Below are 23,827 nucleotides of genomic sequence, written 5' to 3'. Positions count from 1 at the left end.
GTGCCCATACAGAAGCTCAAAGGGGCTGAAGCCCACTCCCTTCTGGGGCACTTCCCTGTAGGAAAAGAGTAAACAGGGTAGGAGGACATCCCATTTCCTCCGCAGGCTCTCGGGCAGACTTCTGATCATGCCCTTCAAGGTCTTATTAAACCTCTCAACCAGTCCATTCGACTGGGGGTGATAAGGAGTGGTGAACCGGTAGGTCACTCCACACTCCTTCCACATTGCCCGCATGTAAGCTGACAGGAAGTTGGTCCCCCTGTCAGACACAACTTCCTTGGGAAATCCCACTCGGGTAAAGATTCCCATTAGGGCTCTTGCCACTACAGGTGCAGTGACTGTCCTCAGAGGTATGGCCTCTGGGTACCGTGTGGCATGATCCACCAGTACCAGGATAAACCTGTGACCAGCTGCTGTTGGTGGATCCAAAGGCCCTACAATGTCGATGCCCACCCTCTCAAAGGGGGTGCTAACGACTGGAAGTGGTTCCAGGGGAGCTTTTAGCTTCACCCCTGTTTTCCCACTGGCCTGGCAGGTTACACATGTCCTACAGTATGTGTTGGACGCCACTTTCATCTGAGGCCAGTAAAAGTGGAGGACAAGCCGTGCAAAGGTCTTATCCTGACCTAAGTGTCCTGCCAGGGGTATGGCATGAGCCAATTCCAAAAGAAAGGCTCGGTACTGTTGCGGGACTACCAAGGCCCTCGATGAATCAGGCGAGGGTACCTTGGGTTCACTGTAGAGGAGTCCATCCTCCCAGTAAATATGGTAATGTCCCGTAACATCACCTGCTGCTTGGGCTTCAGCCTGGCGCCTCAGTCCCTCAAGGGTGGGGCACTCCCTCTGCCCCTTACAGAATTCCTCTCTGGTAGGACCTCCCTCCACATGCCACTCCGCAGGGTTGGGTAAATCCTCCAGAGAGTCTACTTCCCCCTCCACGGACTCCTGGTCCACCACCGCAGGTGGCCGATCTGTCTCATGGGGTGTGGAAGCCGGAGCAGGCTTTCTCTGTCTCCGGGTCTGTCCCTTCTTAGCAGCGGGTTGGGCCATTGTTCCAGGCTCCAACCCAGGCGAACTCCCTCTCCGGGCAGTCGCAGACCGTGTGCTGACACAGGCCCAGTCAGGTGTACCCAGCATCGCAGAATGCGTCCGGTATTCCACCTCTCTCCAAGTGTTGTGTTCCATGTCATTCCCCAACAGACAATCGACTGGCACGGCAGGGCTTACGGCAACTCGAAGTGAACCTGCAACCCCCTCCCACTCAAAGGGAACCTCAGCCACGGGATAGTGGCCCATTCTGCCGTCAGCCATCGCGGCGGGGTGGAGTACATTAGGAACAACCTGCTCTGGGGACACCAGCTGACTTCTCACCATAGTCATACTGGCTCCTGTATCCCTCAGAGCCTCCCCTCTCTGGCCATTGATGGTAACCCATTGCCCATACTTTGTAGTATTTGGGGGCACCTGGATCTTTGGCACCATCTCCCGCTCTCCCAGGGACACTAAGGTGACACCCGCCCACTCACCCCCCTTATCTAAGGGCAACTCCTCCCCGAGCGCTACACTAGCTACTCCCGGTGACTTTCCTCCGGTGGGAGGGGGTGGCCTCTTTGGGCATCTGACATCTCCCTTATAATGTCCAACGCCACCGCATTCAAAACAGTGGAGAACCCTGGGCTGCTGGCTTTGGCCAGGATTAGGGTTCCGGGGCGGGTTTGCCCTAGGGGTGAAACCTGCTCCCTTCCCTTGGAAGTTATTTTGGGGACCTTTAGAGAACTTTCTTTTTCTCCCCCCCCCCCTCCTTCTTCTGGGGGGCGCCCTGTCCGGCTTTTTGAGATTCCCCTCCAGTCCCCTTGGAGGACACCCGGGTACTTGTCCAGATGTCCGCCTCCTCTGCAAGCTTCCGGGGATTGGTCAGCTTGCTGTCTACCAGGTGTTGGCGCAGCTCGGGAAAACATTTCTCGAGGAGGTGTTCTCTCAAAAACAGATCGTACAGCCCCTCATAATCTTTTACCTCACTGCCCTTGACCCAACCCTCTAAGGCCTTTCTGGCGTAATCAAGGAAGTCCACCCAGTTCTGAGTGCTCATCTTGTGGCTCCCCCTGAACTTCTGTCGGTACCTTTCTGGGGTGAGCCCGAACTTCCTCAACAACGCCAGCTTCATGGTGGGGTAGTTTGTCTGTTCCTCTGGATCCAGGGCCAGCAAGGTGTCCCGACCAGCAGGAGGCATGTACTTGTACAAACTACCCCCCCAGTGCTTCTCCTGCACTCCATGGACCTTCAGAGAAACCTCATAAGCGGCCAGCCACTTAGCTACATCGTCCCCCTGACTGAAGCTCGCTATCAGGTCCTTTGGGATATAGGGTTTGGTCTCCCTGGCTGACTCCTTTGGTTCGCTGCCACCATTCCTATCAGGAGAGGACCCCCGTCGCAGACTTTGGAGCTCCAGTTCCTTCAGTCTAAACTTGTGGACCATCCTCCTCTCCTCTTTCTCCTGCTCCAACTTAGCCAACTCCCACCTTAACTGTCTTTTCTCCCTCCTATCGGTGAGCTCGGCTTCCGTTAGGCTTCTCCCAGAGGCGCTACTGCCCCCTCTGGAGTGGAACACTGGTCCGGTGAGTAAGTTTTCCCCCTCATGGCGGAATAACTCTTCTACCTCCCCCACCATGTCCTGGTCGACCTCTTCATCCTCCTCCTTCGTCCCTTGGTGTGCCTCCACCCAGGCCCTAAGGCTAGTCTGGAGCTCCCCCTTCCTGGCACCATGTTTGAAAAAGACCCCCATTTGTTGGCAGAACATTTTCAATTGGGTCACGGAATAGACTTCCAGGTTTTCCACAGCGAACTCCATTGTGAGTCAGGCAAACCTGGATACACACCAGAAATTTCAGAGGGGCAAGGGTAACCTAAAGCCAACTCCACCCACCACCAGGAATAAATTTAGAAAAAACAAAAAGACTAATTGGGAGGGCCGCAAGGAGAAAACTCCTGGTGTAGGTTGGGTGTATTACGTCAAATTACTAGTAAGTAGCTGCAACCAAGTCCGCAATCCCACCGCTAGGCACCAATATGTTGGAATTAGGTAGCCTGGCCTAGGGCAAGACTAACATTCAGAGGCACAGTGTAGAGGTTGCAGACCACCCAAAAGTAACTCCACGCAATAGCACTCAAAAAGAAAACACTACACCAAAATTATATGAAAATAAGTACTGTTTTATAAAAATAATATACTCTGTTCTCTTATACGTTTAGCATTTACAGTTCAGTACTTTACAATAAATCAAGTAAAGAGCAATCCACTAGAGTTTTGGGAGAGAAAACTATCATACAATATAAGCACAAGAAGATATTATTGAATTAATAATAAATTAATCAGCAGTAACTTTCATTACATTTGGATATCATGAACATCAGTAGTGCCACCTTCAGGAATGTGAACCTGCTTCAAGAGCTATGGTCAAAAGAACATGGCATCAGACAGCAACCTTAATTAACTTTGGCTTCTATCACTACTGTTATCTAGTTTCTTCACTTGTCCCCCTCTGTAATAAAAACAAACATCATAACCAGCAATATTACTCAGTTCATCAATCTGGCAATTTTATCTTGCCTCAGTAACCAGAGAGGCTTTCTTGTAAAGGTTAAGTACTTTGGGAGTTTTCCCTCCAGTCTCAAGACCACAGTATCGTTAAACCTGTCCCTGAACTCACACTAGGGACTTGTTCACAGTAGTTTTAGTTGTAGGACCTTCCTTTCTTGTGGTCCAGTCTCTACTAACCCAGATCCCCCACCTTACTTGTGATGCAGCGTTGGAAGCTGGAGCTCACCGCTGAGGGTCTCTTTTTTTCAGCGCCGCCTCCTCACCAGCCCGGCCACACAGGGTTACACAGGCGCTGGGAAGGGGTCGCACTGCTCCGCTCCCGCTAATACTCTTCAGAAGGAAGGGGGCTGATGGGGGTTTCAGGCTGATTTCAGAAAGGGGGCCGATGGGGGTTTCATAGATCTCCCTACCCGCTCGCGCTCACTTCACCGCAGGGCGCTCGAGCCGGGGGGAGAGAAACTCCTCTGTGTAGTAACCGCCGAGGGACTCTCAGCGTCTCTCCTCACACTGGAAGGGGTCGCGCTGCTCCTCCAGTCATGCGCGACGCTCTCCTCGCTCTGGAAGGGGTCGCGCTGATCCTCCAGACATGCGCGACGCTTCCCTCACTCCCGCCTGCACTAATCCAACTCCGCCTCACGGAGCCTGACAGCGCCACTGGGCATGCGCGAAAGAGAAGTGTCTCACCTCCTGAGACCGCGCTGATTGTCTGACGCTGCTCTTCCACTGGGCACTTGACAAGGGCTTTTCCCGGTCTGCTTCTCACCACAGGGCACACAAACTCGGCTCCACAACGGCGCCGCTCGTCCAGTACCAACTTGGGGGTTCAGAAGGGCGGAACAGCCCGTTTTCTCCTGGCATCTGCTCTCCTCAGTGGCGCTCCACCACAGCAGGTGAGAGGTGACGCTCCAGGGAATCAGGGACCAGGGGACAGTCCAACTCAATTACCAGTCTCTGGGCAGAGGACTGCGCTCCGCAGCGCTGCAGTCTCCTTCTCCTATGGGCTTCCCCACTATTAGTTAGAAAGGGGGGCAAGCTAGGCGCCCAGGGTCTCCAGCAACTTCCCACAGCGGGGCCAGGACAAGTAACCAACAGGGGAATAGTGGGTTAAACCAGTAAAGCAGCCTCCCAGTTCAGGAGGTCAACCCTGAGTCCAACCTCTTCCCACCCTCAGCTACCACCTGTCCTCCAGCTGACTTCCACAGGTAGACAAAATGGCTGCCCGCATTCCGCCTTATATAGGCTGCCCTTCAGTGGTCCAGAATGGACCAGAAGGTTCTGGAATGCCCTATGTTAGGCTATGGCCAAGTTCTGTTGGTGACAGTTGGGGCAGTTGGTGGCCACCATTTTAGGTGGTGCCAACTTTCCTGTCAGAACAGGCCTCTGGGCCTGAGGCAAAAGATTATGAGGGGGAGAGAGAACACCTATCCCCCTGGCCAACACCTACAAAAAGTCAGTAGACACAAAAAATTAATAAGGGTATGAGGGGCAAAAAGGGGACAAAATAAATAAAAATTAGGAGGGACTTCGCCAAAGAGCCAGACAGGTCTAACACCCCCTCTTTTTTATTGGACCTTTAGCTCACATTCCTTTACTGCGTATTTCGTAGTAAAGGAATGCATGGTAAAGGTTATAGTGGTAACCACGCATGCGTTGTAAAGCATGCGTGGTTACTGCATTCGTGGAAACAGCCTCGTTGTAGTTGCTGTTTCCCACACACCCACACCCACACCCACAGAGACACACACCACCACCCCCCGCCACACACTCTCTCACACACACACAGAGACACACACCACCACCCCCCGACACACACACACACACACACACACACACACACACACACACACACACACACACACACACACACACACACACACACACACACACACACACACACACACACACACACACACACACACACACACACACACACACACACACACACACACACACACACACACACACACACACACACACACACACACACACACACACACACACACACACACACACACACACACACACACACACACACACACACACACACACACACACACACACACACACACACACACACACACACACACACACACACACACACACACACACACACACACACACACACACACACACACACACACACACACACACACACACACACACACACACACACACACACACACACACACACACACACACACACACACACACACACACACACACACACACACACACACACCGCTCACCACCTCCTCGATTCGCCGGAAGGACACCGTGTTCAGGCTCCAGTCCAGCTGCAGCATTCAAGCCGGGGATCGGTGGGTACGGTGGGCGCGCGCCGAAACAAGCGCAACCGCAGGGTGAAATAGCTTGAAAACAAGCCGAGCCCCTAGCGTGACGGAAAGGGGCAGGAGCCAAACGATGTGCACACTAAAGCAGTATTTCGGGTAAAGACTGTTTGATCATACACTTGTTTAAGACGCCTTTCGATTGTATATACTGAGGACACCTTTTGTATGAATGTCAATTAAAGTGATACAATGCTAAGCTATTCGTGTCACATCATTTGATTCACCGTTGCCGCATAATGCCAATGGTCTAATGAAATCTTAATCGACCTTACCCTGGCATCATTCCTCTACTAGCGGCGCATTTCCCTTGTAATGACGCGTAAAAGAAAGCCACGTTTTGCCTCTCTGATTTGCTTTCAAAACATCATCACAAAACCTGCCTTACTTCAGAGGGGGAATGTTGCGTGCACACTGCCAGATATGGTCGGTATTTTTAACTCCATGACCAAGTGGAAGGGCCCCTTTCAAAACATATCTGTGGCTTCCGTGACGTCGCAGCAGCAGACTGTCAGTCAACAAACAAGCGGGTACAAAGTGGCGTGCGTGCGGCGAAGTGGTGGAAGATTGAGACGTGTTGCTCGATGACGGCGGGCTGAGTAGTGGAAATAATGGCATTATTACGTTCAGCTTCCTTTAAACGGATGCTTTTTACATCGCACCTCATTTCCGTACTCTTGGAAAATGTATTCTAGCAGGGTCTAGGTGTAGCACTTCTACGCATTGTGGGAAAAGGTCAAGCTGCAATAAATAATGTGTGTGTGTGGTAAGACGGACATTTTATTTCTCCCAAAACAAACGCTGTCAGTGTTTATGCTCTTCCTGCAGAGACCATGAAAAATGTTATTTGGTGCGGCTCGTCAGGATGTAGATGGAGCATATCTGCTCGTGCTTTTTAAACTGTGAGGCCGTGCTACTGCAGTATGTGCGTACAACAAAACATTTGCGTTTGTGAGTGTATGTAAAAATGAATGCAAGGTAACAAAATCACAAATAATAGTGAGCGCAAGATGTAGCTGTGCCTGTGGCCAATGCAGGGCACAAGCCGTAAAAAAAGAAAGTGAGGACTGTTTGCGATTACTGCCCCGAGCTGGCAGGTTAGAGAGGGAGAGGCTGCCGACCCCAAAACTATGCCGCCCAGGCTGGACCACCAAAACCAACCTCCCCCCCCACCCCCTTGCTACGCTCTGCCTCATAGGAAGTGATTTCACAAGACGTGCCATCAATTCTTAACACTTCACACACAAGTTCATCATGGGTACATTTGAGTACATTATAACATTTAACAAATTAAATGAGATTTTGCGTCTGTGTTGTGCCTAAAGAGTAACACAACCCCAGCACCACCACATTATCACTCAGCAACACCACATCATCACTCAGCACCACCACTCAGCACCACCACAGCACCACTCAGCACCACAACAGCACCACCCCAGCATCACTCAGCGCCACCCCAGCATCACTCAGCGCCACCCCAGCATCACTCAGCGCCACCCCAGCATCACTCAGCGCCACCCCAGCATCACTCCGCGCCATCCCAGCATCACTCCGCGCCACCCCAGCATCACTCCGCGCCACCCCAGCATCACTCCGCGCCACCCCAGCATCACTCAGCGCAACCCCCAGCATCACTCAGCGCAACCCCAGCATCACTCAGCGCAACCCCAGCATCACTCAGCGCAACCCCAGCATCACTCAGCGCCACCCCAGCATCACTCAGCGCAACCCCAGCATCACTCAGCGCCACCCCAGCATCACTCAGCGCCACCCCAGCATCACTCAGCGCCACCCCAGCATCACTCAGCGCCACCCCAGCATCACTCAGCGCCACCCCAGCATCACTCAGCGCCACCCCAGCATCACTCAGCGCCACCCCAGCATCACTCAGCGCCACCCACCCCAGCATCACTCAGCGCCACCCCAGCATCACTCAGCGCCACCCCAGCATCACTCAGCGCCACCCCAGCATCACTCAGCGCCACCCCAGCATCACTCAGCGCCACCCCAGCATCACTCAGCGCCACCCCAGCATCACTCAGCGCCACCCCAGCATCACTCAGCGCCACCCCAGCATCACTCAGCGCCACCCCAGCATCACTCAGCGCCACCCCAGCATCACTCAGCGCCACCCCAGCATCACTCAGCGCCACCCCAGCATCACTCAGCGCCACCCCAGCATCACTCAGCGCCACCCCAGCATCACTCAGCGCCACCCCAGCATCACTCAGCGCCACCCCAGCATCACTCAGCGCCACCCCAGCATCACTCAGCGCCACCCCAGCATCACTCAGCGCCACCCCAGCATCACTCAGCGCCACCCCAGCATCACTCAGCGCCACCCCAGCATCACTCAGCGCCACCACAGCATCACTCAGCGCCACCCCAGCATCACTCAGCGCCACCCCAGCATCACTCAGCGCCACCACAGCATCACTCAGCGCCACCACAGCATCACTCAGCGCCACCACAGCATCACTCAGCGCCACCACAGCATCACTCAGCGCCACCACAGCATCACTCAGCGCCACCACAGCATCACTCAGCGCCACCACAGCATCACTCAGCGCCACCACAGCATCACTCAGCGCCACCACAGCATCACTCAGCGCCACCACAGCATCACTCAGCGCCACCACAGCATCTCTCAGCGCCACCACAGCATCACTCAGCGCCACCACAGCATCACTCAGCGCCACCACAGCATCACTCAGCGCCACCACAGCATCACTCAGCGCCACCACAGCATCACTCAGCGCCACCACAGCATCACTCAGCGCCACCACAGCATCACTCAGCGCCACCACAGCATCACTCAGCGCCACCACAGCATCACTCAGCGACCACCACAGCATCACTCAGCGCCACCACAGCATCACTCCGCGCCATCACAGCATCAATCTGTGCAACCATTCAAAAACAACTGGTTCAATTATGTTCTCTCAATGTTTCAAGCTTTATTACAAATGTCGCAAAAAGATGTTAATATTTCATTTCTGTTCTTGTTTCATTTGTTCGTTAATGTCTCTGCCTTCTTTTTAGGTCCCCTAAATATTGTGTTCTTTTGTGGTATTTCTGGGTTCATCACGCTCTACCCCTTCCTTACTTCTTCGCCCACACCCCCCCCCGAAACCCCATCCTATTTTGCCTTAGATGTCCACTCTTTGGGAGAGCTGTTGCGTTCTCCTAACAACCTTAAATGCCAGTGACACTATGCTTTCGCAGCAATCCTCAGACTATGTTCGCAAGCTGTCTCTCTGTCCACTGTCTCTCTTATATCCAGAGATGAATACTGGGCAATTTTCGAATGTAGAATTTTAAAGCACTTGGCCATTGTATTTTCTGTTGGCCAGGTAAGTCGAAATTTAGCAGATACATTCCATGCCATGCTATTTCTCAGACAAGGAGTGTTGAAGTTGAATATTGCGTTATGAGAAGGTGCATCAAAATCTGGCCTTTTTGTAATTTATGATTTTAAAAAACTTGAATTTATTTTACAGTAAAAGCTCAGCCCTAACTTTGTCGCTTTGGCTAACCTGTCCTCGCTCTCTCCCCTCTCTTAGAGTTGCACTTTCAGTGCTCGCACTGCTCCAAGAGGTTTGCAACAGAGCGGTTGCTTCGTGACCATATGCGGAATCATGGTGGGTCAACAGAACAGTTTGGACTTGCCTAACTCCGATATCTGCCTGTTCTCTTTCAGTCCCCATCTAATAAGTCTTGCTTGATCATCTCTCTCATTTGCAGTGAATTACTACAAGTGCCCCCTCTGTGACATGACTTGCCCCCAGCCTTCCTCGCTTCAAAATCACATACGCTTCCGGCACAGCGATGAACGTCCGCACAAGTGCCAGTTTTGTGACTACAGGTGAGACAGTAAAGAGGTGGAAAATAGGCTTTAAAGGGGAAGTGCTAAAGGATACAGAAAGGGAAGCTTAAAGTGGAGAAGCGTATAACTTGGTTGGAGTGCAGTATTGAAAGAGGGTGGGTTAGGTAGGACAAAAATGACATGTAGTCATCTGGACAGGGGTGGTGTCAAAACTGAGTATAGGATTTGGGGTAGAGAAGCTGAGCTCAAGGGAGGAAGTGTCTAATAATAGGATTGCTGTTTGGGGTGAGAGTTTCATGGAAGGAGATGGAGTAAAGTGAATAATTCAATGGGTGGGAGATGGGCATCAAGAGCTGATCATAGGATTGGGAAGCAGTTGGTGAGTCGGAGTTAGTTGTTAAAGTAGTATTTTTGTTTTTAGGTTGGTGTTTTTTAATTATAATTTGTATCCTTGTTGAATAGCATAACAGAGTTGAATGTTTACATGTACCATGGCTGCACAAGGGTGGATTCTGTCTGGTGGGTAGTTGAAGTCTAAACTTGATGACACTTATATTTTTTTTTTACCCTTCAAATTATGTATATTTTAATCCCCCCCCCCCCCCTTTTTTATTTTTCAATAGCTGCAAGAATCTTATCGATCTCCGTAGACATCTGGACACTCACAGCAAAGGCCCCACTTACTGCTGCGAGTTTGAGAACTGTGACTTCAGTGCACGCTCAATAGCCTCCATCAAATTGCACCATCGAAAAGTTCATGAGGTATGTAACGGAGGGGCTATATTTTGGGTTTCGGAGGGTTTGTTTCGAGGTAGGAAGGTCCTCGGGGCAGAGATGATAAAATACAGTGGAGTTCGGGGGTTAAAGCCATGCTGGGAGAAGAAATAGCAGTACATGCCAGCATTAAAAATCAGGAGTATATTTTCAAAGGTTGAGTTTATCTTAAGGGAAGTATGTCTATCCCCGAATCCTTGTGCATGTCTATTACAAAGCAAATACTGTCTGAACCAAGAGCTATTTTGGCAGTGTTAACCTGTGTTCGAGGCATGTGGGCTGCTGAATTCATATCTGTGCATAGATCGCCGCCTAGTGTTGGGTCCGGATGATTGCACATTGTTGTCCTGGAAGAGTCTTCGAAGTATCACGAGATAGGTGGCTCCTCCCCTGGACTACAGTGCGCATGGGCATCGCCTCCATCCCCAGATTGTTTTTTTCCGCCATTGGGTTCGGATGTGTTTCGGTTCCCTCTGTCGGAACCGATAGTTGTTCTACTTCTACTCGAGACCAAAAGGTCTTTAGGCTGAGCGTCGGTATAGTTGCGTACGGGTTTCTTGTCTGACTCTCCGCTCCGATCTCTTGCTGCCCTTCCACGTGCTTTCGGCGCGGACGGGCCTACACTACACTTCTGCTATGAAGCGAACACCGTTTAAGAAGTGCCCGGTGTGTAACTCCAAATATTCACACCTCGACGTGCACCCTGTGTGCAATACATGCTTGTCACCGGACCACGACGAAGACAGCTGCATGGCGTGTTCGAAATTCCGGTGCAAGAAGACTCTGAAGATTCGTCGGGCCAATAGGCTCCAGGCTAAGTTATCGGCTACTGCGGCGCCCCCACCAGACGAGATATTCCAGGAATCTGTTGAAGGCGAAGACGACGTGCAAGGTTCGGACTCTAGTCCCGCGTCCGAGGGGGAGACCTACGACGCGGGTGAGGAGAACTTTGCCGAAGTCGCCGACGAGGTAGGGGACGACGATCGGGCTTTTGCCACTGTGGGGGATAGCTCGGAGGAGGAGCATCCCCAACCAGACTCAGGGGTTATTCCCCTTCATACGGCCCAGGTCGAGGGATCGCCTTCGGGCCTTACCCAAGATCTAATTATGAGTCCTACGTCCCCGCCTCCGGGCCCGGTCACGGACATTTATGAGAAGCCACTAACGTTGAAGAAAACGGAAGTGAAGCCGTCTGGTCACGCACCCTCGGATGCGAAACCGAAAGTGAAAGTTACGCTGGTGCAGAAGGTTCTGGAGGCGTCAACTTCCAAAAAATTCAAGATGGCCGACTTGAAGAGCCACGCCAAGATGGCCGACCCGAAACCCTCGGGGTCGGCGCCGAAGGCGAAGTCGTCCGACGCGGCTGCGTCGGTTCCGAAAGGGGTCGTGGACCCGAAGACGGCTCCGAAGAAGCGTCAGGGCGACGACGCGCATAGGCATGGGGCGTCGGCCCCGAAGAAAGTGCCTGCAAGCGATCAGGCTCTCGACGCAGAGAGGTCGCTCGAGCCGGTCAAGCCCTCTCCGGCCTTGACGAAGAAGGTAGCGGAATCCCTGCAGCGGATACGAAAGGACAGTGTGGTTCCCGCTCAGGACACTGTAACGCCTAAGCTCACGCCTAAGCCTGCGAAGGAGCAAACGCCTATCCGTTTTACCCTACCACCCAAGTCGGCGCCGAAGGCCTTCGCGCCGAAACAGGACGGACCCTCGAAGGAGGTATTGACACCGAAAGCTGCCTTGGTGGTGTCGAAGCTTCGGCTCCAGCCGCTTGCTGATGAGGAACATCGTGAGGTAATCATCGACGCCAACACCGGGAAACTGTCTCTCCTCAAGAGGAAGATCACTACGGGGCCGGCGTTGGAACATTTTAGGATCCCTCTCAAAAACAAAAGGGACTCTGCGGACTCTTCGGCTCTGGTGGAACCTGTGTCCCCACAAGCCCTAGGACACTCGCCAACGCATTCCGCCGCAGGCGATGCGTACGAGGAAGACGCCGAGTACAACTATCCGGCGTACTCGGATCCGGAGGAGGAGCACGAACCTTGGTCCGCCGGAGGCGACCCAGAGGACCCGCAGTCGGGCCAGGACGCGCAACTTTTTGCGGCCAAAACGTCCCCGACGGAGGACTCGGCGGCCTTTAACGCTCTGATCGAGAGAGCTGCGGCTAACCACGACGTCGAGCTGCACTCGGACCCCGTGGATGTGGACTTCTTATTTGACACTTTCTCAGTAGCTGAAAAGTCAGTCAAAACGCTGCCGATGCTTAAAGGGGTGCTTAAACATGCAACGGAGGTCTTCAAGGAGCCCACCCGGGCGCGTGTGGTCAACCCTCGCATCGACAGGAAATATAAGGCAGCGCCCTCGGATCCAACATATATCAAGGGACACTTGCCATTGGATTCATTGGTTGTTTCCAACGCTCGGAAGAGGGCGAACTCGCAAACTACTGGTGACGCTCCTCCCCCAGACAAAGAGTCCAAGATCTTTGAGGCCTCAGGCAAACGGATTGCTGCACAGGCAGCTAATATCTGGAGAATATCTAACACACAAGCCCTACTTGCACGCTATGATAGGGCTCATTATGACACCTTAGAAGCGATACTGCAACACTTACCTGACCAGTACAAGGAGGCAGGAGAAATGCTGATTCAGGAAGGAAAGCTCATTACAAATGCATCCATAAAATGTGCACTGGATGTGGCAGAAACAGCCTCCAGGGCGATCAATACCAGTGTGTTGCTTAGACGGCATGCCTGGCTTAGAATTTCAGGGTTCAAACCCGACATCCAAACTACAATACTGAACCAAACAGTTAATCCTGACCACCTGTTTGGCCCTGAGGTGGATGCGACACTGGAGAAAATGAAAAAAGATACGGAAACTGCCAAGTCTATGGGGGCCCTACAAAGTCAGCAGTTTCGGAGTGGTTCCTTTCGCCGCTCCACTTCCAGAGGCACCTCAAGGGGTCAGGCATCGCAGTCCACACAGTATTACAAAAGTAACACCCAAACCTCGTACAACAACAAGGGTAAAGGTGGTTACAGAGGCAATAACGTCAAGGGCAGGGGACGTGGAAACAACAGCTCCAGGTCCGCCACCGCCAACAAGCAGTGACGCCTTGTCACTGCTCCCCGACCATACAACACCGGTCGGGGGGAGACTCCAGCAGTTCCTGCCAGCGTGGAAATCCATCACCACGGACAGGTGGGTCAAGTCTCTTATCCAGTACGGGTACTGTCTGGAACTTACTTCCATTCCACCAAACATACCCCCAAGGAGCCGTCCTATGTCCGGCGAGCACTTGACCTTGTTGCAGCAAGAAGTTCTAGTCATGCTGCAAAAAGGGGCGATAGAGCTCGTTCCATTGCAAGAGCGGGGAACAGGGGTTTACTCCCTGTATTTTCTGATCCCCAAAAAGGACGGATCCCTCAGGCCCATCCTGGACCTCAGGCCCCTAAACTGGTACGTCCTCTCGGAGCACTTCCATATGCTCACGTTACAGCAAGTGCTTCCCCTGCTTCAGCAAGGGGACTTCCTGGCTACGCTGGATCTGAAAGATGCCTATTTTCATATCCCCCTGCATCCTTCCCACAGGAAGTATCTCAGATTCACGATTCTAGACCAGCATTACCAGTTCAGGGTTCTGCCGTTCGGGGTCACCACGGCGCCAAGGGTATTTACAAAGTGCCTAGCGACTGTGGCAGCGCATCTCCGTCGCCAGAACGTCCACGTCTACCCCTACTTGGACGACTGGCTCATTCAAGCAAAGACGGAACAGCAGTGCGTCGACCACGTGTCACGCACCATTCATCTCCTGCACGATCTGGGATTCTCTCTGAACTACCCAAAGTCCCATCTCCAGCCCGCCCACGTGCGACAGTATCTGGGCGCGACAATCAACACTCTGGCAGCCACTGCGCAGCCAAATTCAGTGAGAATCGCCAGTATCCAGACGCTGATCCAACGATTCAGACCTCAGCACTCGCTTCCAGCGAAGGTGTTCATGCAGTTGATAGGCATGATGGCCTCCTGCATCTCCATTGTCCCGCACGCGAGACTACATATGCGTCCGCTTCAGGAGTGCCTAGCACGTCAGTGGACTCAGGCTCATGGGCGACTGACAGACCTAGTGTTGGTGAGCGGTCGGGCATACAACTCTCTGCATTGGTGGAATCCACAAAACCTTTGCAAGGGCCGACCATTCCAAGAGCCTGTGCCACAGATTATCCTGACAACGGACTCCTCTCTCCAGGGATGGGGAGCACATGTACTCCAGTACACAGTGCAGGGACTCTGGACACTACAGCAAAGGAAGATGCACATCAATGTGTTGGAACTGATGGCAATCTTCATGGCCTTAAAGGCGTTCAAAGTACATCTGTGCAACAAAGTCGTGTTGATCCGGACGGACAACATGACGGCCATGTACTACATTCAGAAGCAGGGAGGCACACACTCTCCGCAGCTGTCTCATCTGGCTCAGAGCATGTGGAAGTGGGCCATTCAGAGGAACATCTTCCTCATGGCGGAGCATCTCCCGGGCAAAGACAACCAGATGGCGGACCTGCTCAGCAGGCACAGCCATCAGATGCACGAGTGGGAGATACATCCATCAGTACTCCAACCGTACTTCCAAAGGTGGGGTCATCCAGAGATAGACCTGTTCGCCACAAAGGAGAACGCAAAATGCCAAAGCTTCGCCGCCAGATTCCCACACCCGCAATCACAGGGCAATGCGATGTGGATGAACTGGTCAGGCAGATTTGCGTACGCTTTTCCCCCAGCACCTCTGATACCGCTGGTGGCACGCAAGCTCAGGCAGCACTCGATGACTCTCATCCTGGTTGCTCCGACGTGGGCTCGCCAACCATGGTACACCACGTTTCTGGAACTGTCCGTGGTACCGCATCAAAGGCTTCATCTCACTCCCAGCCTTCTGACGCAGAGCCATGGCGACATTCAGCACCCAGATCCGCAACAGCTCAACCTGGCGATCTGGCTCCTGAAGTCCTAGAGTTTGGCTACCTCAATCTTCCTCCCGATTGCATGGACATCATTCGGGAGGCAAGGAAGCCCACTACGAGAGCTTGTTATGCGGCTAAATGGAAGAGGTTTGTCATCTACTGTGTTAACCACGATATTGACCCGCTGGATGCTTCCATTCAAAACATCATTTGTTACCTGTTCCATCTGTATCAATGCAATCTGGCGTACTCTTCCATCCGCATTCACCTGTCTGCTATGGCAGCATACCTCCAGAATAGGCAACACCTATCACTCTTTAAGGTCCCTGCTATCAAGGCCTTTCTGGAAGGACTCAAAAGAGTCATTCCACCAAGGACCCCACCAGCTCCAGAATGGAACCTCAATGTGGTTCTTACAAGGCTGATGGGTCCTCCCTTCGAGCCACTGCACTCTTGTGAGCTTCAGTTTTTGACTTGGAAGGTTGCGTTCTTAGTAGCAATTACATCGCTACGGAGGGTTAGCGAGCTGCAGGCGCTCACCATCCAAGAACCTTTCTTCCAAGTACATGCTAACAGGGTGGTGCTACGCACTAACCCTAAATTCCTACCCAAGGTGGTATCTCAATTCCACATAAACCAGACAATTGAGTTGCCGGTGTTTTTCCAAAACCCAGAGACGCTGGCGGAGCGGATGCTCCACACCCTTGATGTTAAGAGAGCCTTGATGTACTATGTAGACAGGACAAAAGATTTTCGCAAAACCAAGCAGCTTTTTGTTGCTTTTGCCACACACCACAAGGGAAACGCTATCTCCAAAGCTGGGATCGCTAGGTGGATAGTGAAATGCATTCAGATCTGTTACGCTAAAGCTAAGCGCACTCTCACTATCCCACCAAGGGCCCACTCCACCAGGAAGTTGGGGGCCTCTATGGCTTTCCTAGGTAACATTCCCTTAGAAGATATCTGTAGAGCAGCCACATGGTCTACCACACATACTTTCACTAAACACTACTGTGTAGACGTGCATTCCAAACAGCAGGCAGCTGTTGGTCAGGCTGTTCTCAAAACACTTTTTCAGACTGCTGCAGCTGGCACGGGCGGCCGCCGCTAATGGTGGGACTGCTATGTATTCTATGCACAGATATGAATTCAGCAGCCCACATGCCTCGAACTGCAAATGCTACTTACCAGTATGCATCTGTTCTTGGCATGTAGGGCTGCTGACATTCATATCGCCCACCCTCCTCCCCGGCGCCTGTAGCAGCTGCAGTATTTCATTCATATGTATATATGTATATGCTCATAGCATGGTCATCACTCACATACTTCACTCCATCTCTGCCAATGGCTAAAAACAATCTGGGGATGGAGGCGATGCCCATGCGCACTGTAGTCCAGGGGAGGAGCCACCTATCTCGTGATACTTCGAAGACTCTTCCAGGACAACAATGTGCAATCATCCGGACCCAACACTAGGCGGCGATCTATGCACAGATATGAATGTCAGCAGCCCTACATGCCAAGAACAGATGCATACTGGTAAGTAGCATTTGCATTTTAATCCATATGCTAAGCACTATTCCTCCACCTACTGGCTCGGTCCACGAATGTTTCTGAAAATTTAAAGTTTTTTAAGGTTGTGCATCAAAGGGGAAAGGAAGGATGACTTGCTATGATGTACACCATAAACATAAACCATCAGTGCCCCAATACGTGATCCATTTTAGAGTTTTGTCAGCTGGTGAGATCGGACGTATCCTGGAAGAGCTTCCAATAAGAACATGAAAATATTGATGCAGTCAAAAAATGTCCAAGACGCAGAGATTATTAGCCAGACTATGGTTGGACATTAAGCTGGGACTACTGGCATTAAGATGCAAAGTGGGCATTGCCCCTAACAAATACGTTTTTTTTTAAAACATGGAGTTGCTACTGAAAGGCTTCATAGTGCTTTGTTTCAGACAGTAAGTAACATGAAAGTTGCTTTTATTTTATTTTTTAAACCAGCTGGATAAGTGAACACAGCTGCGCATGCGCCGGCTGGGCAAGAGATTACTCGCCCTGGAGGCTCAAGGTAGTGTTGTTATCAGGGTGGTAGGCACCGCATTTTTCAGTGCCATTGTGTTTGCTTGATTCTGGGCTTTAACGGCCTACTACCTTGGGCTGGGTCTATGTAACGCCAGAGACAAACCAGCATCTGCAACCCAATAGGTCTTGCATTTACACAAGTTTGAGGTATTGGCGTTGTAAATGACAACGCATTTTATTTATGTTTTGGTTTTTAAAACCTAAATAAAAGGCTATGCCAATAGCTTAAACACAAATGTGAGACCTATTACCTTACAAATGATTGAAGGTTTGGCTGAGTTGCCCCCTTCTGTCTACTATGGCCCCTGAAGAACTCCCGGTTTGCTACGAGTTAAATAAACAAGCCGGTGGTCACAACTGCACAGGAGAGACCCTCCTGCCCTCTAGCAGTGAGAGAAACTCAAAGAAAATAGTGCTTACAGACTAAAGAAGACGTACCATGTAACAACCGAAGTAAAAGGGCAGTCCTCATGGAAGGGTACAAATGAAGACTAGGCGGTACTAAGGAGGGACTAACATGCCTAATAACAAATCAGAAGCCAGCATTTACGAAGGCCAATGACACAAGACAATGACAAAAATGGGCAGAAAGTGGGTGGGGCTTCAAGTACATACTCCAATAAACCATTGCTCGCAGAGCAGCACATGCGCTGCCCAGGCTAGGTGTCAACAAACATGCAAGCCCCTCACAAACCCCATATTCTAGTATGCTTTTGTTTCAGAGGACATGCTAGAGGAGGAGCCCGCAGTGTATTTGACAGTTGACAAATTTGAGGGACGAAGTAAAGTGCAATGCCTATATTGCTCTGCACAGTGAGTAACAGTATTGCCCCTGCCATGATCGTTGCCTCAAGCAGCAGGATTTCACAGGTCCCGGTGCTGTCCACCCTTTTGAAGCTGCATGCGCCGTTGTGGATTGAAGACAGGTTGCAGTACTAGCCCACACATGTCCATTAATTTGCTGGTTGCCTCGTGGGAGAGTTGGGCATCTGCATTAGGTAGGTAAAAATGCCGGCTAGCAGTTAAAATGTTGTTGCCTTTCAGAGAGAAGTAAACTTCCGGAAGCAATCACACAAGCCTATGCCGTTTTCACGGACATATGCAGAGTAAATTAAATTCCATTCCATTAATATACATTGATTCGTTTGAAAGATAAATGGACCATGCTGATGCCCAGTGGCACACTTACCTTTTGAACTGAAACAAAATGAAAGCCTGAGTGCTATATCGGGACAGGCTCTTGTCTTTATCTCCTACCGTCTGAAGTGAGTAACTGTCTTGGTCTCCCTGCACCTATGCCAAGACATTGAAGGAGAAGCTTGCACGAGTTTGAGTGCAGTGTGAGTAGGCATGCTGTGTGAGTGCAGGGTGAGTAATGTGCCTTCAAGAGTGCAGAGTGAGTGAGGACGCTGTCTGAGTGCTGGGTGAGCTGTGTTCCTGCATGGCTGCTTGCTGGGTGAACAATGAGAGTCCACTGGGTGTGTGTGGACACTGTATGAGTGCAGCCTGAAGGGTTTGCATGCGAGTGTGCTGGGTGAGCAGTATGTGTGCGAGTGTGTGAGCAAAGCAATGTGTGTCTGTAACTAAAGTGAGAGGGGTGACTTGTCTGAGTGTAGGGTGAGTAATGTCTGTGTGACAGCTGGTAGAGTGGCAAAGCTGAGTCAATATTTCTTTAAAAAAATGGTAATACGCTTTATTGAAAGAAATACTTCTTTTACACCCCCTTATTTCTCAAATTCTCATGAGGGGAGAATCTGTTTGAGGAAACCTTGGGCTATTGACTCAAAAGCCATTAGACCTAAAGACCATGGGGGGGATGGTTATTGAAATATTAAAGCATAAGGAAAAAGTAAAGCCACAACTTCTATATTACAAGGCGCAGAAAGATTTACATATTTAAGACAGTGAAAATCATCCACCATGTTCACTAGAGGGTGATAATGAAAACGACCAGTAAGAGATGAGGAAGCATTCGTTTTGACAATACATAGAAGTACATTTTCCACTGAATGATACAGAATTGTATTCTACAGAACTGGTAGAACAGGAAGGCTTGTTACCTGTTAGAAACGTAAAGTCTTATGTCTTGGAGAAACGGTTACCCATGTTATCCAGTATTTGGGTGTCTTTCATAGATTCACATGCCTGAATCATTCCCCGCCGTCGAGACGGGAGCCTCCGGTATATAAAAAAGTAATGTCCTATAGACATACATAGAGAAAAATAGGCCTAAGGATCCCACCTTAGTGGCCTATCCACGTCCTTTTGTAAAAAGGACCAAAGTAAAGAAACCAACCAATCAGCTACCATCTCCTTCTAGAACCTTCCTGTCAGGAGCCTAGGTCTCTCAGATTTTCTACCGCACGTTGTGCTAGGGAGTCTCCACCTGAGTTCTCCTCAGGATTTCTTCTTTTTCTTCAAAAAACGAATTTGCTTATCTTACTACATTATGGCTGATGGCCAGAAAAAGGGTCTCTTCAGGGCCTGTTCCTCGTGTGGAAAGAAAAGGCTCCATGTAGAGGACAAGCATGAAACCTGCCTGTATTGCCTCTACCCTCACCATCAAGCCAAGGACTGTAAAATATGTAGGACCTTCTCAAATAAGACCCTTAAAGACCGTGAAGGACGCCTGCTGCTCTGGCTGGACAGGCTTAAGAAGAGGACTGACGACTTGGAGTCAAAAGAAGGTGAGAGTATCTCTGGAACCTCTCAATTTTCCTTGAAGAGGCCAAGGGTTACTTCCCCTAGCCCCTCAGACACCCCTCCTAAGAAGACTCTCAAGAAGTCCTCAGAGGGCAAAACCTCAGTGTCTGGCAAGGACCTTCCTGTCCCCAGGAAGACATCGCTGACCGTGACAACGACAGCGTTGATTGTCTCTTCAGCGCAAAAAACTGCTTCAACGTCGACGACGACAGTGTCGACGACGACAGCATCGTCGGCCTCCTCATCGACGACGAAAACGATGCCTTCATTGACGGCGAGTAGGCCAGTGTCGTCGACCATTCCATGTTCACCATCGACGACGAAGATCTTATCGTCGACGATGACGTCGACGACGAAGCCAAAGTCGTCGACGATTGTGCCGTCGACGAAGATCATCCCGTCGACGAAAGACACGTTGACGAGAATTCAGTCGGCGGGGACACCGTCGACAGGGACACCGTCGAAGAGGACGCCGTCGACGGGGACACCGTCGACGACGGAGAAAATACCGTCGACGAAGGTAATGTCGACGAAGACGCCGTCGACGAAGCCGTCGACGACCCCTGGAAATGCACCGTCGTCATCGGTACCACATCTGACAACGCCAACAGGGAAATGGAAAGAGTCTGTGCTGCTATCCCAAGCCATGGATACCTTGCCGCCACAGACAGCCCATATTGGCACCAAAAGCTCGAGGAAACAAATTACACCAGACCTGACATCACCCAGTAAGGTGCAAGAGCTGCCTCCAACCTGCCTGTTTCAAGGTGAAGAGTCGGAGGAAGAGTTGTACACACAAGCCGCAAGCCCATCAGACCTTGTGGTCAAGTGCCAAAGCACGGATGAGAAAATGGAGGAGGTGGAACATGTGGAACATACAGTCCACACTCAAGTCCGCACACAAATTACACCGATGGTGTGCCTACCAGCGGCCATTGTATCAGACCTGCAATTCTTAATACAAGACTATAAACAGAGGTTTCCGGAAAAACCCACTACGCCTGTACCTACATCTGTACACGCACCCACTCCATTGGCCCGACACAAGCCGCCACTGCTGGCGCTTAGTGTGGAACAAGAGCCACTGCAAGATATTCAATCGTCTGATGACGAAGAAGTGGACCAGGAAGAGGGCGAGGTCCGTGAAGACGAGTCTGACCCAGACGTGGATCAAGACTATATTGCTCCCTCTCCGGCCTCCCCGGAACCACAATCCTCAGAATCACCACCCGCTGATATAGGTGGATTCAATAACCTTGTAGAGCGCGCAGCCAAAAGATTCCAGATGACTATGGAAACTCAGGAGACCGAGTGCTTCCTGTACGACTTCAAGGAACAAGCTAAAAAGACAACTAAGTCAATTCCCATCATTGACTTTATATGGAAGCAAGGGAAATTACTGATGCAAACACCAGCTTCAATCCAAGTAGTGGTACCCAGGCTTCAAAAGAAATACAAGGCGACTTCATCAGCGCCAGCATGCCTCACAGGTCACCCCAAGGCAGATTCTGTGGTAACCCAGGCGGCACAGAAAAATTCACGTAACCCAGCATCGCCTCTGTCAACACCACCTGACAAGGAAGGCAGAAAATTGGATGCTAATGGCAAGCGTTTTTCCACCACGTCGGCCATGACGGTAAAGGTGGCAAATTTCATCGCACTTCTGGGCCGCTACAATCGGCAACTCTGGGCAGATATTGCACCTTAGCTTTCCCACCTGCCAGAGGATGTTAAGGAAGAAGCTCAATCGCTCCTCTTGGAAGGCCAGACATCTGCCTCTGAGCTCATTGTCTGCGCAATGGATGTCGCCATGACCGGTTTCAGGCAACTGGCAGGTGCTTCTGTGCTCAGAAGACAAGGCTGGCTCAAAGCCACCTCTTTCCGCCAGGAGGTGCAGATGAAGATTATTGATATGCCCTATGACGGCCAACATCTCTTCGGGGAAAAGATTGATGAGGCCTTAAACACTATCAAAAAAGACACGGACACTGCCAAAGCCCTTGGAACACTGCAATTCCGGAACCAGTCCTTTCGTGGAAGCAAAACTAGAGGACAATCTTCTTATAGAGGCACTTACCAGAACAGGTCCTCCTATTCATACAGCCAAACGCTTGTCAGTAGCTGCCCACAGAGGAGATTGACCTCGCTGCTGATGCGAGCTTGCCTGCAGTGACCCAGCTATCCCATCTACCGGTAGTCCTCCCGCCGCCGCAATTCAATCGGAGCGGCCGCCGAGCGGAGGACTACCATACCCAGGAGGCAGTGCGGGCCAAACGTCACCCAGCGCGCCCGGAGGTGCCATAAATTAATCGACACACCGGGGAGCGAGTGTGTCCAACGCTTGTCAGTAGCTGCCCACAGAGGAGATTGACCTCGCTGCTGATGCGAGCTTGCCTGCAGTGACCCAGCTGTCCCATCTACCGGTAGTCCTCCCGCCGCCGCAATTCAATCGGAGCGGCCGCCGAGCGGAGGACTACCATACCCAGGAGGCAGTGCGGGCCAAACGTCACCCAGCGCGCCCGGAGGCGCCATAAATTAATCGACACATCCGCGTCGCGGGAGCGCGCGGGATCGCCCGGGGCTAAGCCCGGGCAAAGGGCGGGCCGTCTGAGGCCGTCCGAGGACAACGGAAGACGGGACTGGGCACCCCACTTATTTCCACGCTATTGGGAACTTTGAAATAAGATCATTATTGCCATTACACCCATTCACGCCTCGCCTCTACTACGCAACTATCCCTTATACATACTGCCATGTCCACAAGGGGCAGTCGCAGCAAGACTGCTGCAGGAGCAGGGAAGGTCACTGGCCCAATTGACAATTTCATCTCCAGGGCCAATGAAGCCATTGACCATGGGATATCTCTCTTGGAGCGCAGAGTTTCTTTGGAATTGGCTCAAGCCAAACGTTCTTCCTTGGGACTCCTCGCTTCAGCTAATACCCCAAACAGGGACAACCCTGCTGATGGCATTTCTGTAGTTAGAGCTAGAGCAGAGATCCATACCATGCCCAACCCTGTGGACTTATCAGCAACACAGCTACTATCTGAATCACTACGGAGTTTGGAAAAATCCCCAAACTTAGACGTAACCGATAATTTTAACACACAATTGGATCTCGTCACTAACTCCATCCCAGCTGCGAGTTTTGCTGAGAACCTGGCCACAATGCCTACTATGGAGTCCGGATCACCTTTTATCCCAATAACAGACACCACACATGCTCTCGCTACTGACCCAATTTTGATCATTGATTCTGACTTGACGGCCACTAATCTATCTCCTCCCCCAGAATCAGTCATTACACACACTTTGGAGGTCTTAACTCCTAACTCAAGGGCATCGCGAGGCTTAAGGGAGGGAGCGATACAGAAACAGCCCCAAGGCTCAAACAAGTCCATACCCAAGGGGAACCCTTTACCTCAGAGAAAGCAGGGGAAATGTCCATCTAATAATTTAAAAAGGGGCAATAAGAAACCTAATACAGGACAGGATCATAAAGGGGACTCGTCCATCATGGAGCTATTATG

At 51.3% G+C, this 23,827-nt stretch overlaps 1 protein-coding gene across 1 annotated transcript in view; it reads left to right on the top strand.

Moving 5' to 3' along the window:
- Nucleotides 1-23,827, top strand: part of LOC147666301 (histone H4 transcription factor-like) — a 157,018-nt gene that overhangs the window by 112,189 nt on the left and 21,002 nt on the right. The window contains 3 exon segments of the mRNA XM_086949149.1: nucleotides 9,510-9,587; nucleotides 9,691-9,811; nucleotides 10,396-10,534. Of these exon segments, the coding sequence (XP_086805275.1) occupies nucleotides 9,510-9,587; nucleotides 9,691-9,811; nucleotides 10,396-10,534 (338 nt within the window).

This window comes from Lissotriton vulgaris, unplaced genomic scaffold, assembly GCF_964263255.1.
Source record: "Lissotriton vulgaris unplaced genomic scaffold, aLisVul1.2 SCAFFOLD_710, whole genome shotgun sequence".
NCBI classification, from domain to species: Eukaryota; Metazoa; Chordata; class Amphibia; order Caudata; family Salamandridae; genus Lissotriton; species Lissotriton vulgaris.
Note: the sequence above shows the minus strand (reverse complement) of the source record. Positions and strands in the feature narration are given on the sequence as shown.